This window comes from Odontesthes bonariensis, chromosome 3 (genome assembly GCF_027942865.1).
Source record: "Odontesthes bonariensis isolate fOdoBon6 chromosome 3, fOdoBon6.hap1, whole genome shotgun sequence".
In the NCBI taxonomy this organism is placed as follows: Eukaryota; Metazoa; Chordata; class Actinopteri; order Atheriniformes; family Atherinopsidae; genus Odontesthes; species Odontesthes bonariensis.
Genome location: NC_134508.1, coordinates 25,378,749 through 25,394,935, shown reverse-complemented (window position 1 = coordinate 25,394,935; position 16,187 = coordinate 25,378,749). Strand labels below are relative to the sequence as shown.

At 38.4% G+C, this 16,187-nt stretch overlaps 2 protein-coding genes across 2 annotated transcripts; both read right to left on the bottom strand.

The window, feature by feature from the left end:
• Positions 1–12,581, bottom strand: rbm5 (RNA binding motif protein 5). Its single transcript, XM_075461228.1, has 25 exons — positions 12,437–12,581; positions 12,166–12,213; positions 10,772–10,949; positions 10,495–10,653; positions 7,030–7,099; positions 6,547–6,620; positions 5,760–5,843; positions 5,430–5,490; positions 4,589–4,654; positions 4,307–4,467; positions 4,116–4,213; positions 3,871–3,958; positions 3,729–3,797; positions 3,393–3,459; positions 2,842–2,942; positions 2,611–2,749; positions 2,230–2,321; positions 1,983–2,138; positions 1,734–1,874; positions 1,543–1,623; positions 1,207–1,392; positions 1,025–1,099; positions 821–921; positions 576–705; positions 1–473 (listed from the first exon to the last, which is right to left on the bottom strand). The coding sequence occupies exons 2-25, from the start codon at positions 12,180–12,182 to the stop codon at positions 348–350; spliced, it is 2,520 nt and encodes an 839-aa protein (XP_075317343.1). The 5' UTR covers positions 12,183–12,213; positions 12,437–12,581; the 3' UTR covers positions 1–347.
• A 736-nt stretch (positions 12,582–13,317) lies between these two features.
• On the bottom strand, positions 13,318–14,610 carry brk1 (BRICK1 subunit of SCAR/WAVE actin nucleating complex). The gene is made up of 3 exons (XM_075461227.1): positions 14,457–14,610; positions 13,882–13,964; positions 13,318–13,800 (listed from the first exon to the last, which is right to left on the bottom strand). The coding sequence occupies exons 1-3, from the start codon at positions 14,572–14,574 to the stop codon at positions 13,774–13,776; spliced, it is 228 nt and encodes a 75-aa protein (XP_075317342.1). The 5' UTR covers positions 14,575–14,610; the 3' UTR covers positions 13,318–13,773.
• Positions 14,611–16,187: the final 1,577 nt, after the last annotated feature.

Here is a 16,187-nt window from a genome sequence, read left to right as displayed (position 1 = left end):
TAATGTCTTGCCATTTATTTTCTTTACAATCAGACAAGATGATTTTGTATAAACTGTACAATCTTCACATGTTCAGATAAAAATAAACGTAAATCAAATATAAAAGAAATAACTATGTCAACAACAAAAGACATTCCACTGTGCATATGTACAAGTCATAAATTATATCCTTAACTATGTCAGTATGCCAACATTACAGATGTTTTCCTGGCAGGTGGTATAATAATAATCACTGATCGTATGTGGAGTAAAACTATTGGGAGTCTCTTTTGCTTCTTGTGATGCAGACAAGATGCTGCAACTCAAAAGAAGCAAATCATCAACATAACAGTTTGACCATTGCCGACTCATTCCAATTCAGTGAAACGAGCAAACATGGCTTTTCGGACCGCATCTTTATATGTGTCCGAAGGAGAGAGCGTGTAGTTGGTGCCTTTAGTGCCGAGTCCAGCTCCCTTTGTTCTCAACTGTGCCTGAGAAGGAAAGCAACAGACGTTAGTACTCTGGAACTTTATACTTATTGATGCTGATGCACTGGATCAACAGAGACGTCACCAAGTCACTGTTGCAAATACCTCGATTGGGGCAGTGATGCCTTGCTGGTTGCGACCAAGGCCTTTCCCCGCTTTCCAGCCCATGGCCTGCAGCATTTTGTTCCCAATGTTATCACTGGTCAGGCCGTCTTTAGTTGGCTGTTCATAGTTGCTGCACATGAAAAGAAAAATAAATTGTAAGTACTATAAATTTAAAAAAAAAAAAAAAAAAAAACACTAAAGGAACAACTTGGGCCACATTAAAAAGATAAATCTATATTGCTTACATGGTTGGTGCTGGCTGGCTAAATTTCTTCTTTTTAGGCACCGGAGGTTCTGGAATGCCATATTTCTCTCTCCTCTCTGCTGCTCTGTCCCTGTATTTAAGCTATTCACAGGAAAAGCAACAATTGAATTTTGAGTTGCACTGAGTGAAAAAAAAAAAAAAAAAAAAAAAAGGAATAGTTGGGTGGTTAAATGTTAAACTGAACCTCAGTCTCCTTCCTCTCCAACTCTTCTAGCTCCGCTTCACTCATTTTGGCTCTTCTGAGAACTTCCAGATTTTTCTAGGAAAGATCAAACAAATTATGAATCAATCGCAAAGACTTTAGGCATCTCATGGTTTTCACAACAGTTTAGATTTTCCCCATTTGGGCAATGAATGCAACAATACCTTGTGAAGGTCAGAGAGCTGCTGATGTCGAACCAAACTCTCTTTATTGGGAAACTGTCTCCTACAAAGCAGACAGGCCAACTTTTTCCAGTCTGTCAGGTTGTCCTGGACTCCATCACCACAATCGAGTTCTGCTCCTCCTTCCTCAGGGTCGCTGTCTCCACTGTAAGCTGCCACAAGGCCACACTAAACATTCAACAGAAACAAATGGGTAAGCTTTGTTGGAGTGAATAAGATAAGAATAGGACAAAGCAGGGGAATGCATTCAGACACCCCCAGGACAACAATCACTGCATAGGGAGGTTTATCCCTAAAGGACACAGAGAAACCACTCACCTTAGAAGAACTGACTGAACCGATGGGGGCCTCTTCTTCAACACTTCTTGAAACCTCTAGTGTGAGTCTGTCTATACCCGTCTAATGGGGGAAGAAAAAAAATAAATAAAAAACAGTCAATCCTTTTAGGAAATACAAGTCTTACACATCTGCAGTCCCATAACTTTTAGATACTGAATATTTAGAAGTACCTTCTTCTCAAACAGTGTGTATCCAGCATCAGCAGCTGCTGCCTCCCTCCTCTCCTCTTGACTAATAGGCTGAAAGCTACTCCTGAAGTTCTCTTTCTGCTTGTTGAGACTTTTAGCCCACCGTTCCATGTCTTTAGCAATCTGAAGTTCAAACATATGAATAACACTGAGTAAGGGCTATATCAAATTTCAAAACGTTTCAACAGGCTTAATAGGCAATATGTATTAATGTGGGATTTGGCACGGCACCTGTTGTGCAGTCTTGCTTTTGGGCTTCTCCTTTTTCTCTTTAGGCTCCTTGCCACCATTTGTTGTTTTATCATTTGTGTTGGCCGACGCAGGTACATATGTCTGTTTCTCACTGTCCCAGTACAGATACTGCTGGGTCTGAGCATTGTAGTAATACTAAAAGAAAAAACAGCACATAATCAAAATAATATCAACTCACCAAGATGACAAAAAAGCAACTCATACATGGCGACTGTGTGCTACCTACATGTGAGTTTGGGTCATAGTAGAGGCCAGTTTGAGGGTCATAATAGTAGCCAGAGGACTCATCATACTGATAAGTGGAAGTATCAGGAACAGCTGTCAATTATGAAAACACAGTTGTCAACTGGAGTAAAAAAAATAAGACATCTCAAATTAATTGTCCCTGATTTATTTATGTTCTGAAATCAGACTATGAACTGATGAGTTCCAAACAAATTAAGCTTGAATGGTAATTAAAAAAAAAAAAAAAAAAAAAAAAAAAAAAGTTAAGAGCAATTTCAAATAGTTGCACAGTCGACAAATTTGTCATGGTTATCTTTTTTTCTACATTTCATAGATATCCAATAGCATTAGAAGTCAGAAACAACATTTAGTTTACTCATACCAGCGTTGCTGTCCAGCATCTGTCCAGAGGGCGGAAATGTACCAGCAGCTACAGCAAGAGCTGGCACAGATGCAGCGTCAATGGCAGAAAGATGTCCTGTCTGGGCTTTAGCCTCCATTTGTTGGGCAATTGACAATGCCTACAATTAATGCAATAGTATTTAGAGATTGTTACATTCATCTAAATCTGTGTATAATAGGGTAGTTACAAAACTAGCCAGAGAGAACATACCTGCACAGCAGGCTGCCCAATTATGTGGGGTTGGTAGACTTGGGCATTCTGTGATATTACAACTCCAACTGCGGTTGGAACAATCTTTACACCAGGGGCAGCTAAAATTGGAAATGAAAACAGGTTTTTCTAAAAGTTAACATCAATGTGCAAACAAAGCGAAATAATCACAAAAATCTGGGATGGCTGCTCCTGAGAGCAGGGTCTTTTCATCATTGCTGAGACACAGAAGCTGGTAGAAGAGATGTTTACAGCCCTTAAGACTTTAACGTGTTGGAGAAGCTTTATCATCAGGAACGAGGATGGGCTAATTGATGAGTTAACTTCTTTCAGGATGCAGATTTTAAAGGAAGTTCCAAACAGATGCAAAATGCACCACACACAAGTATCAAGAAAAATGTACATTTTCATGTAAGTGCACCCTGAAAAAGTGTAAATCCAACCTTACTGCAAATGCATGCTCTGGAAGAAATTCTTTCACTTCATAATATTCTGTAAATGTTTCAATACTACAAATGAATAATTGCTGCGTTTGTGAAAGAGTCACATACCTCCTAGAATTCCATTTCCTTGAGAAGTGCTAGCTCCTGCTGCTTGCTGGTAGTATGTTTGGTATTCCTGCAAACCATTTATTGCAAGTGTTAAGTATGGGACTTTATCCATCATGAAGAGATTTAGCCACACAGCTCTGTTAAACCATCGTCAGTAAGGTGATCATCAGTAATCAGTCACCATCCCCCAAAATTGCCACTAGATGTTACTAAAGAGTCACTATATTCACTGCATCATTTAGCAAACATATTGGAAGATTTCGGAAAAACAAACAAACAAAAAAAAAAAAACTCTTTAAGCCAATTGTTAACACAATCACATTTTTCCTCACCAACCTGTGACAATGGAGCGTAGCCCTCCTGGAGATATGCATACTCTGACATTCCATCTGAGCTCTGCTGTGCCTGAAAGGGTAAAGTGGATAATAAGAGCATGGCATTGACACCGGGAGAACACTAAACACTGAGATAGGCTTACCTGGGTTGATGACCACTGGGCAGCAGCAATGGCTGTGCTGGCCACAGAAAAGGCACTGACACGATTCCCATCGGGCATTAAGAGATCCCTAATCCAGACAAAGAAATTTCAAATTCAATATGAACAAATTTCCATCGTTTATCAAAAAAGGTGACTTGAAAAATTTATAAATAACTCAATGAAATTAAGAAAGCTCACGCATAAAGGAGGTAAACAAGACAAAAAAAAAGAAACAAAACACTCACTTCCTTGCACTCTTAGCATAATCCACCCCAATTGTTTTTCCATCCAGTTTTAGGGGAGGCTGCAGCCCCTGTAAGATCGTTAGTAGCTGAGAGGCCTCCTGTAAAAAGTAGCAACATCAAATCATATGTTGTACAATGATTTGGTCTTTGAGAAAAAAAAATGAAACTGTACATGTCCAAGGACTCTTTACCAGAGGAGAAGACAACTGCACAAAGGCAAAACCCCTGTTCTGGCCTGTTTGTTTGTCCTTAATGAGGCGTATGTTGTTTGATGACAGATTAGCATATGGTGCAAGGGCTGTCAAGATGGCGTCCACAGTGGTCACAGGAGCAATATTTCTCAGGATGATTGCTGTAGGGGACAAAAGACTCAATTTAACAGCCAACTGTAAGCAGATATTTTGCTCCAAACTAAATGAGAAATATATATATATAAATAAAAAAAAATAAAAAAAAAAGAGAGAAGTTCTTACTGTCGCCATAGAAATCCCCACTGGGTTGAGTTTCAGAGACTCCTGTGTTATTGTTGGTTTCACTTTCTGTTGACAAAATGACAGAAGAGAGAGGTGTATTAACATAAACTTCATACGTGTGTTATCAAAGAACTGGAAATGAGGCATAAGATGAGTCCTCTGATCGCCATTCAAATGCTGTATGAAGCCATTGATTTTATCATGCAACGTTATTGACTACTTTAGAAAACATTCTGTGTTAAGAGTTAAACTCAGATGAGGAGGTATTGTGATTTGATTTCAGTTGATTTATTGCTAGGAAATCATATGCCTTTTAAACCACACCAACCTGGCCTTGCCCATTAGGAACAGTGCAAAATTGAACAAAAATAGTTAACTAACAACTAAAATTAATTAACAAATAAATTAGGATGCAAGTCTGCCGATAACAAGGAACACTCTTAAGGAAAATTAGTTCATGTTTAAAATATCAGGTGTCAGAAACTACATTTATTTGAATGTCCCCCATTGGGGGATGAATAAAGTATTTTTCTATTCTCCCTCTCATGTGTATATATATATATATATATATATATATATATATATACATACACACACACACACACACACACATATTCAGTTTCACCTGAATGCTAGCTTACAAGTCAACTTACTGAGATAATGCATTATTTTTCCCTTTCAAGCAGTTTCTATCTTCCTCACTGAGTGACAACGTGTAAGAGTGCAAATCATCTTAGGTCTCCACGACTAATAACACAAACTTTGTGTTGCCTCCCAGCACTGTTGCCCCCAGGCTGTCCAGATGGCTGCAGGGTGGCCTCTTGTTGATTAAACTACTTACCAGCTTTGGCTGCTCCACACCTGAAGCACTTCAGCCGCCTCCGGAAATTGTACAGGCCACACTGCAAGTAACCGTTCACATCATTTTTATTACACACCTACTAAAGCCTGGAACAGTGCTGCCTCAGAGAAAAGGCAGTTTATTTTGGTGCAGCATACCATACTTACCCGAGAAACAACCTAACCTCTACCACTTATCCAAATGTAGGTGTACCACAAAGCAAAATGAAAGGACTGCCAAAAGTAAAACTAACATGCCTAAGTCTGTGTGCAATGTTCTGGAAAACAAATGCTTCAATAATATGATCATAAAAATAAAACATTCACTTACAGTGTTGCAGAGCCAGTCTTCATACTTGTTTCTAGGATGACTGTAGTGCATGTCCACAACTTTGCCTTGGATGACCAGACGTTTCTGAAAGAGGACAACAAAATCATTCAAGAGTTCATGGTGTGTAATGATCTAATCAATTGGAGCAAGCAGTCATGGAAGGGAGAGAATGGGGAGAGGGACCCCCAACAAACAGCCTTTGAGTTAAAGACAGGCACATGATGTATAAGTGTGCATGATGTAAAGAGGATTCTTTAGGTGTTTGGGACCCGCGTGTCCAGACTAAGCTGGACCAGAGTGTAAAATGTGATCCTAACAGACAGATTTGATTGCTTTGAGGAAAAGAAAAGAAAAAAAATATATATATAAGAGAAACATGTATAGGCTCAATTAGAGAAATAAGACTTTTTTTTTTTTTTTTTTTTTTTTAAATCCCATCTACTGATGGGTAGGCCTTAAAAGAAATTATTATTTTTTTTTTTTTTAAAAGTGTCTTTCTTATCTCAAATGTAGACCTGATTAAATGAGTCAGATCTGCAGTTTTAATATCAGTTCAAATAGAGGTAACTAAATGAAATCTGTTAAAAACAAGGGAGTATTAAATCATAAAAAAAGGCCTCTGTATTTATAAAAGAATTAAAACATTTTTGCTGTGTGGTATTCAATCCGTGAGATGGTATTTCTCTGTAAAGTTTCCACACTACACAGTGAATACATTCTGGTTGCCTTTAGGATTAATTCTCCAGATCCCCAAGATTAAAACTAGACTTGGCGATTGTGAAGCAACCTGATTGGTCTCCATCCATCTGGTAGCATCTTGCAAGTGATAAAAGTCCACGAAGGCGAAACCACGGCTTATACCTAGAGACAGCATTCAAATATAGACGGGAGGTGTGTTAGTTAAGAGTCCATGGGCATATTATTCAAACTCTTCCAAAAACTGCTTCATAACCCAGGCCCAGTTTGGTACACAATAGGCCACTTCTTAAGAGTTTTACCATAGCAAGAATTCCTGCTGAATACCACAGATTGAACCACACTGTGTGAAACACACAGCGTGCGTCACGTCAAGTGACTTTCTCCTAACTATTAATGTTGTTCTCACTTACCTTAAAAAGAGCCACAATGCACTGAAACGGTAAGTCTTGCATCAACATTTCACGTCTGTTTTATAATTCGATATATTTCTCTGGGTCTGAATGGAAGCAGATTGGCCCTATGGTCAAAGACTAGGGGGAAGGTCAGGATCCGGCATTCGACTGGCTCTCACCTGTTCTCTTTTTCATAAGTCTGACATCCACTGGCTGGGGTCCCTCAAGTTGGTCTATGGCAAAACGAATCTAAACAACACAAATATAGTACTTTAACATTAGGTTCACAATATCATACAAACCGGATTCCAAAAAAGTTGGGACACTAAACAAATTGTGAATAAAAACTGAATGCCATGATGTGGAGGTGCCAACATCTAATATTTTATTCAGAATAGAACACAAATCACAGATCAAAAGTTTAAACAGAGAATGTATCATTTTAAGGGAAAAATATGTTGTTTCCAAATTTCATGGCGTCACCAAATCCCAAAAAAGTTGGGACAAGGCCATTTTTACCACTGTGGCATCCACCCTTCTTACAACACTCAACAGACGTCTGGGGACAGAGGAGACCACTTTCTCAAGTCAGGGCTGGGACCATTTTTTGGCCATGGCGGCCCACCATGAATATTTATACAATCACACAAGTAATCTCATCACTTTCTGTGAAAAATGTAATTAAATCCTAACACAAATGTATTCATTTAAATAAATCTCCTCACCTTACAAAAGCAGTTTTTTCATTAAATCGCTCTTCTCTGCCACTCTGTCAATCACTGTGTCAGTATCAAGGGACAAAAGAACATCTTTCTCAGTGGCCATCAACATAAAGACTTCCAGTTTTCTGGCAGAAAGACAACTCCTCAGTCTGTGTTTGATGCAGCGGAGGGTTGAAAATGACCGAGGCAGGAATATTAATTTCGTATTTCTCCGGTTACCTACCAATCCATTTCAGCAAAGCAATGTTTCACTAATATTATATGGGCAACTGTAACCTGTAACACCTGCAAAAAATATAGTTATCACAAGCTAAAATAACACTGAACACTTTGGTGTCTACATGAGAGTGTCATAATCATTAATGACACACTTGATATCTATGACTGATGTCATTGGGTATTTGCAATATCTGCACACCAGTCAACTTTACATAAGCCTACAAAATGGAATGGCACTAGATACGTTATAGCCTTGCCTACATTAATGATGGTTTAAGTACTGTAATGCTAATGACAGGCGCATGCTACTTTTACACCTTCAAATAAAGTAAATCTACTCATAGTATTAGTTGAAAATAAAGACTCTGAATGATCTCTGTGACAGAAACGCGCAGAGACAGACACACACACACACACACACACCACAGTCGGTGACCACCTCCTAACGAACAAGGTTGTGCAAAAAAAACAGGCTAGGCTTTTTATTCGTGTTCCAGCCTGACTGGATAAAATAAGTAATAATTTCAGCATGATCAATTCCCCCCAAAATGATGTAGTGAAGATGTAGCCCACCAGTCGTTTATCTATAAATACCTCATTTAAGTCTCCACGCACACGGAGAGCCCTCAGTCCTCCCATTATAAAAACATGTCGTCATTCTGCTAACATTTCGCCTAACATTAGCCTACTTCTTACCGGGTTGGCTATTCTGACCTCCTCAATCTGTCCCTGGGTCACATCTGTCTCCTCCTCCTCCACCTCCTCCTCCTCGATAGCTTCTTCCTCTGTGTTTGGCCTACACTGTCCTACACTTGTGCACTGGGGGCTGCTGATGATGTTGACGGCCCTGGCCCTGCACTTGATGGCCTGCACCCGGTGCTGTGGGCGTGGTGGAAGCACTTGCAAACATGTCAGTAAGCTTCGCAGATTTTGCTGCTTGTAGGCTTTTTAGCCTTTTATCTCGCAGCTTCTGTGCACCACCCTTTCGTTTCTGTTGTTTATCCATTTCGGTTTTTGACTGTTCTCTCCTAATCCGTTCAGCTCAAATGGTAGGATTGATGACCTGTGTCAATAGTGAGGGGAGGGGCGGGCCAAAGAGGTGCTGAGAGATTTCATTGGACTAGCCACGTCAACATGAAATCGTGCGCCGCCCACCGGTCACTTTTTTATTTTTTTTTACATTAATTAAAAAAAATAAAATAAATAATAATAAGAATAAAAAGAAAGGACATCACCGGCCCTCGAGGGGCGTCGGCCCACCGGGAAAATGCCCGGTATGCCAGACTGTCAGTCCAGCCCTGTCTCAAGTTTAGAAATAGGAATGCTCTCCCATTCATGTCTAATACAAGCCTCTAACTGTTCAATCGTCTTGGGCCTTCTTTGTCGCACCTTCCTCTTTATGGATCGCCAAATGTTCTCTATAGGTGAAAGATCTGGACTGCAGGCTGGCCATTTCAGTACCCGAATCCTTCTCCTACGTAGCCATGATGTTGTGATTGCTGCAGAATGTGGTCTGGCATTATCTTGTTGAAAAATGCAGGGTCTTCCCTGAAAGAGATGACATCTAGATGGGAGCACATGTTGTTCTAGAACCTGAACATAGTTCTCTGCATTAATGGTGCCTTTCCAGACATGCAAGCTGCCCATGCCACAAGCACTCATGCAACCCCATACCATCAGTGATGTAGGCTTCTGAACGGAGCGTTGATAACAACTTGGGTTATCCTTGTCCTCTCTGGTCCGGATGACATGGCATCCCAGTGTTCCATAAAGAACTTCAAATCGTGACTCATCTGACCACAGAACAGTCTTCCATTTTGCCACACTCCATTTTAAATGACCCCTGGCCCAGTGCAAACGTCTGAGCTTGTGGAGCTTGCTTAGAAATTACTTCCTCTTTGCACTGTAGAGTTTCAGCTGGCAACGGCAGATGGCACGGTGGATTGTGTTCACTGACGATGCTTTCTGGAAGTATTCCTGAGCCCATTCTGTTATTTCCTTGACACTCGCATTCCTGTTTGATGTGCAGTGATGTTTAAGGGCCCAGAGATCACGAGCATCCAGTAGAGTTTTACGGCCTTGACCCTTACGCACAGCGATTGTTCCAGACTTTCTGTATCTTTTGATGATGTTATGCACGGTTGATGATGATAACTTAAAAGTCTTTGCTATTTTACGCTGGGTAACACCATTCTGGTATTGCTGCACCATCTTTCTGCGCAACAATAGTGGAATTGGTGATCCTCTTAACATCTTGGCATCTGAGAGATACTGACAAGCTCTTGAGAAGCTCTTTTTATACCCAATCATGTTGTCAATTGACCTAATTAGTGTTAATTGGTCTTCCAGCTGTTAGTTATATGCTCAATTTCCTTTTTCCAGCCACTTATTGCTACTTGTCCCAACTTTTTTGGGATCTGTTGAAATTTTGAATCAACATATTTTTCCTTTAAAATGTTACATTTACTCAGATTAAACTTTTGATCTGTCATCTATGTTGTATTACAAATAAAATATTGACATTTGCCATCTCCACATCATTGCATTCAGTTTTTATTCACAATTTGTTTAGTGTCCCAACTTTTTTTAAATCCGCTTTGTAATTTTTGAAGGACAATTAATTAAAAAAAGTGAGCAGAATACAAAGATCAGAACAAAAGTACTAAGAAGTTATAGATCTGTTAAAGACACTTTAACACTTACATCATCCTCAGTAACGTGAGGTGACAAACCACCGAGCATGATTGTTTTGCTCTTCTTCTCGTCCCCTGGCTCTCTTCTGTAATCTTGCTCCTGATAGTCACCATCTGAGTGATAACCATCCTCTGATCTATCACTGTTACGTCGTTTCCTCTCCCTTTGCTTAAAACAAAAAATAAAATTAAAATACAAACATCTCATCACAGTATTTCAACAAAAAAAAAAACAAAAAAAAAACACAGGAATACAACTAATGGCTTCTACATACTAATATAAATACCTCTGGACTGTCTCTTGATCCACGGCGATCTCCGTCGTAACGATCATTACGTCTCTCATCAGTCCAACGACGCATGCTGTGGTCACGCTCTTGATCCCGGTCTCGCCTGTCGCGCCACTCTGATTCATCACGGGACTGGTCGGAGCCATATCTACCACTACGTTCTGTCCGACTAATCCTTTTTATGAGAGCAAAGAAAAGAATACAATTAGGCCTCTACTTTTTTTTCCCCTCTCTCAATACTGTCAACATGCTCACCAGCACATCTATTGTTGGACTTTATATTAAACAATTGAGCCCCATTGCAGTGGCACTTTTCCAAGTCTAGTGGATCATTAATATAATCTTAAAAAAAAAAAAAAAAAGACATTTGTAGCAATAATGATAATTCATATCCATCCACAATCTACAAAAAAATCCCCACACCACACATAAGATTAAGATTGACTTTTTAAGTTTCTCATATTAGGCTACTTCCTCATATTTGAGTAAAGAGGAGATTAGACCAGGAATATTGTGTCCGGGTTAAACCCTCAGTCTTGTTTCTCCTCGACATCAACTAGTAACGAATGGGTAATGTTTGAGTTTGAAATGGGTGTTTTCACAGAAATTCCTCCCTTTGAAACCAGAGTATATGATGATGTAGCATCTTAATGGTTTTCTGCATTTCTCTATGGTAGAATACACAATATTGTTGGTCATATTTAACTTTATACCATAACAAGAGAATCTAAATATGAAAATTTTATGGATTAACCTATCTAAAATATTTAGAACAATAAAATTATTCTATAAGGGGATGCCAGTCTATATAAAGGAGTGTATGCAATTTTCTAGTAAACTAATAACCAAGATGTACACAGATGTATATAAATACCCGTTTTCAGCTTGAAGATTAGACATACTAAAAAAAGCAAAACAATCAAGTTTGTGGAGCAAATCTGATATATTTCTTTAATATTTATGAAAAAAAACACCACAAGTTATCGATTGTGTTTACTTGTACTCTCAAACCCTAGTGCAATTTAACTTCGCTACAAAGCACCTGTCAACAAACATGTTGGGGGTCGACTTTGAATTAAAACAATGCGAAACCATTAAGATAACATTTTTTCTTATCAATCACTCTTCACCGACATCAAGCAGCGTGAAAAATTGCATGTTTTTTTTTTTTTACTGTGAGTTAATGCTGTCTTTATGTTGACGTCTTAGGCCATTTTGTAACTTCCTTATGACGTTTTCGTTTTGTAGTAACGAGGGCGCCTTTTCAAACAACGTCGCTTGTATAAACAAGCCTGTTTAATCAGGAGTACGAGATAACATTTTGCATTAAAATAGCGCTACAATCAGCCATGAGCATTATGGGTGTGTTTGCGCTTTCTGTTACTGCTCACCTTTTGTCAGCTCCCATTTTTTCGACGGACTCTGCACTTAGGCAAAATCTAAAAAGAAACATAATTACATTCAACGTTTGCAGTTATTCTTGCGTCCAGTAACTATATTTATTGTTTGCATATTCAAACACGAAAATATTAAAAGTCGAATTATCTCTGAACACATATGTTAGCAAAACATAATGGACTCCGAACTCACATTAGCCAAAAAAAAACTCCCAAAAATATAAGTGACAAACTGGGAGCAGTTTCGGTTCATACAACAACTCACCAGTGTAGGTATGTTGACAATTATGTTGAAAACTGTTAATTTTTCATATAAATATTTGCTAAAAAGCAGGCAGCAAGATTCATCTCACGTTCAAGGACTAACCGATACACTACGACGACAGACCCTTCTTTATCCCAACATGCATTGTGGCAGAACCCGGTGCATTATGGGTAGGAGGGGGTTATTTTCAAAGAATTTGCCTTACAGGCAGCGGTTTACCTGCTGTTTTTCCAAAATACTTGTTTGAGGACGATTTTACAGAAGAATTGGGTCACGTATATAGATAGGTTATTTTGTCTCGGGCAGTTATACACAAAAACGTGGCACCTGACATTTTTTGGAGCGCTAGAAATGTTGCCTGAAGGGCCTAGTTGAGGGTGTACAATACAAAATTTCCAATCCATTTCCGCCATTTTATAGAATGTCTTTTTTGTGTAACATTTTAACATTAATGGTGTTGCGTTACTCTTTAGGAGCTGAATAAACAGCCACGCGTCTGTTTAAGGGTTCATGGTTTATAAGTTTATTAAATCAATTCAACTTTTCCTGTTGACTGTCATTGATTTAAACTTTTAGTTTTGCTCGAAACACATTGAAACACCCTTTGACAAATCCCCTCTTCGTAATTTACTTTTCACGTATTAACTTTGTCATTGACAACATTAGACCTTTGTATATCAAGCCAAATATATATATTTATAAATTATAATCTGAAATACTATACAATACTAACGTCTTTTATAATACTGTTTTCAGCTCAGCACTTGTCTGTTACTTTGCAGCTGTCTCCCTTTGAATGTCTATGTCTGCTTTCGGTATCTTGCAGCTTGAGTCAAGTTCAACATGCCCACCGAATTTGATGAAATTACGAACAAAGAGGGTAATTGTTGATCGTTTATTACAGTATTTAAATTCTGAGACAAACAGTTCACTGTACAGGCAGGTCCTCGATAAAGGTGACTACACAATTAACTTGTTTAGCTTGGCACACAAGAATTTTCCCCTTTTTATTAAATCTCTTATTTGGTAATGACACCATATACATAATGCTGATAGCAAATCCATTAGCTCCGGAATAATTTTTCAAAGCAACACTTATGGAAGTTGTCTTAGTTTTTAAATTATGATGCCCGAGTAAATGATGCCAAAGACAGGTTCACATCTTTTATAAAAATGTGCAATGAGATAAAACACAAAACTCTGCCATATAATATAAAATGGTCCACGTAGTCCCAAAAAGAGGGTGGAGTCCCACACATAGAAAAAAAAAAAAAAAAAAAATCAGGGTGAAGGATGCACAGGTAGCTCGAGGGTGTTGTGAATTCCGCAGATGAGTTCTAGGTCAAGGTTTCTCCTTTAGTCACCTGTATTGAAATAAACATTTTATTAGTGGTTATATCAATTGGACGGATGAAGCACGCATTAGATTTGATTGATTTACTTACTCTGGCCTCTATGTACTCAATCCTTCTCTCCAACGCTGTCAACTTCTCATTGAGAGTGGCCAGACGGGAGCGACAAGACATATCTGTTAGGGTTTGGATACATCACAAATGTTACAATTATCAGCCGTGTTCTCTCGTTCAGCATGGCACAGCTTGTTAATGGTATCGATAATAACAACATTCGTGAAGATTATCAACAGCGCCGGTGATACCGGTTCAGAGAACATAATGTCATTTCACATTTTCATCATCTTCCTATTGTAGCAGACGAGTGTTAGCAGCTACATGAAGGTTAGCTGTCGAATATAGTACTTATAGCCTAAGTGTACGCTGACACGAACATATACACTTGATAGAATTAAACAATTATCAACAAGCTGAGGCAACATTTGACCATCATTCAACAATGTAAGAGGCGTCCTGCTAGCAACAGAGCTAACTGCTAGCTGGGAGTGGCCATTTAAAACATCAACATCAGTGCTAGCAGCAGCCGTAAAGCTAGCTAACTCATTTCTGCGCAAATTTTCTGCACCAGTGCTAATCGTATACAACATACTTATTTGTTAAAAACTTACCAAATGAGTTAAGGAAGTCAGCAATTTTTTTTATGCTGCTTGTAATTACTTCTATATACTCTCGATTCGCCCAGTCTTGGTGAATCTCTCTTTGCACTGGATCTTCCTGGCCAGCCATGTTGGACGAGTTGCTGTTTAGCGTAGACTTCAATTAGGGCAGACCTCAGCTGTCATCCAGGAAGCGTAGCATAGACGGGTGTTTCTACTATTAATATATTTGCAAACTAACGCATTTAATGTATCCATATAAATTTCAACTAAATCCATAACTTTCCAAAGTTTTATGATTTGTCAGGTTTTTATCATTTCTGGGGGTTTAAATACTGCTGTCACCACCTTCTTTTTCCCTATAAAACATTTTTATTCCTTTTGCACAGTGTTTCTGGTAAGGCATGAGGCGGATTATTAACACTAATAGAAATCAACTGTTCGCAGGATACATTGGCTCAATTTCTGATGAACTACAACTACATTATCAAAGAAGTCCGGATGTGGTGGATAACTAAAACAGAGTAAACAGAACGCAACGGTGAGAAAAATGATTTAAACTACCCGTTTAACAGAAGCTAGCAAATAATAAAATATCAAACAAAATATCAAATATTGAATTTGATAGCACTGCCAGCAATATTTCTCACGAAAGATGTAGGCTAAACATTGACAAACACATTTATTAAAAAAAAACAAAAAAAAACAGTAGGTGAGGGTCATGTTACTACTGAGATGCATCATGCTTTGTAAACATTTGGGAATGAACAAGAGTCCATTGCAGTAGATTTTAGGGAATTCTTTGTTGCTGTATTTTCAACTTGCTCAGCACGTCAGTTTTGCGCCAAGACTCTGGTACAGTGGAAAGATGAAATAGGCAAGGCACTTCTCTAAAGACTCCACTTTGACTCAAAAACGTGTGCATGTTGTTCAGTATTAATGGTGCCTTCAAAGGCCTGCAGGTTCCTCATACCACATGCACAATATTCCCCATATTACATCACCAGGAATAGCGTTTTTTTTTTTTAACAGGACACTAATAATTCACACACATTATTTAATGCACTGTATGTATATTGTATTGTTTACAATCTGTATATTGTACGTCTGTATATAAGATCTCATACTGTATTTAGCTCTGTGAACCAAATTCCTTGTGTGCTCTAACATACTTGGCCAATAAACACAATTCTGATAAACCAGAAAGTCTCTCTCATTTTTAGGCCATGACACAATGCCAGGGATTTCCAAAATGGATTTGATATTTTCATTCATCAAACCACCGGACAGTTTTTCTTTTAAACTCAGACTTCAGACCAGGTGGCAGCATTTTTTTGCATCTGGTTTAATTTTATCCTTGTATTCTAGTTTAAACCTTTCAGACTTAGCCTCTCTGGGATTCTCTTTTTATACTTGATTATGATGTAGACTTGTCAAAAAAAAAAAAAGGAAAAGCTAATTAGTTGTGTGATGTCTGACTTGGGGCCGTTTTTTTTAACGTTTGAAAACTATTTTTTCCATTCCTTTAAGTGCTCCTGTCTAAACTGTCTTCAAAATATATTATCATATTCAAAATCAGTATATAGAATTCCATAAATTATGCTGTTTTTCAGCGTTGATATTTTCTCTCTTTTCTTTTTACAGTTTGGAGTTTTTTTTGGGTCTGCACAATGATCTGAGGAAATTTTGCCAAACAAAAATGACCAATGATTTTTGGACACAGAATAATATTTGACAGACAAG

Bases quoted from the DNA above. Each gene is read 5' to 3' on its own strand.
- rbm5 (XM_075461228.1), bottom strand. The intron at 2,750-2,841 runs GTATGTTCTCTC...CATTAATTGTAG, and splicing joins TTGGGCAGCCTGCTGTGCAG to GCATTGTCAATTGCCCAACA. The intron at 706-820 runs GTAAGCAATATA...TTTCATGTGCAG, and splicing joins AGCCAGCCAGCACCAACCAT to CAACTATGAACAGCCAACTA.
- brk1 (XM_075461227.1), bottom strand. From the start codon at position 14,574: ATGGCTGGCCAGGAAGATCCAGTGCAAAGAGAGATTCACCAAGACTGG. The intron at 13,965-14,456 runs GTAAGTTTTTAA...AAACCCTAACAG, and splicing joins TGACTTCCTTAACTCATTTG to ATATGTCTTGTCGCTCCCGT. The intron at 13,801-13,881 runs GTAAGTAAATCA...ATTTCAATACAG, and splicing joins TTGAGTACATAGAGGCCAGA to GTGACTAAAGGAGAAACCTT.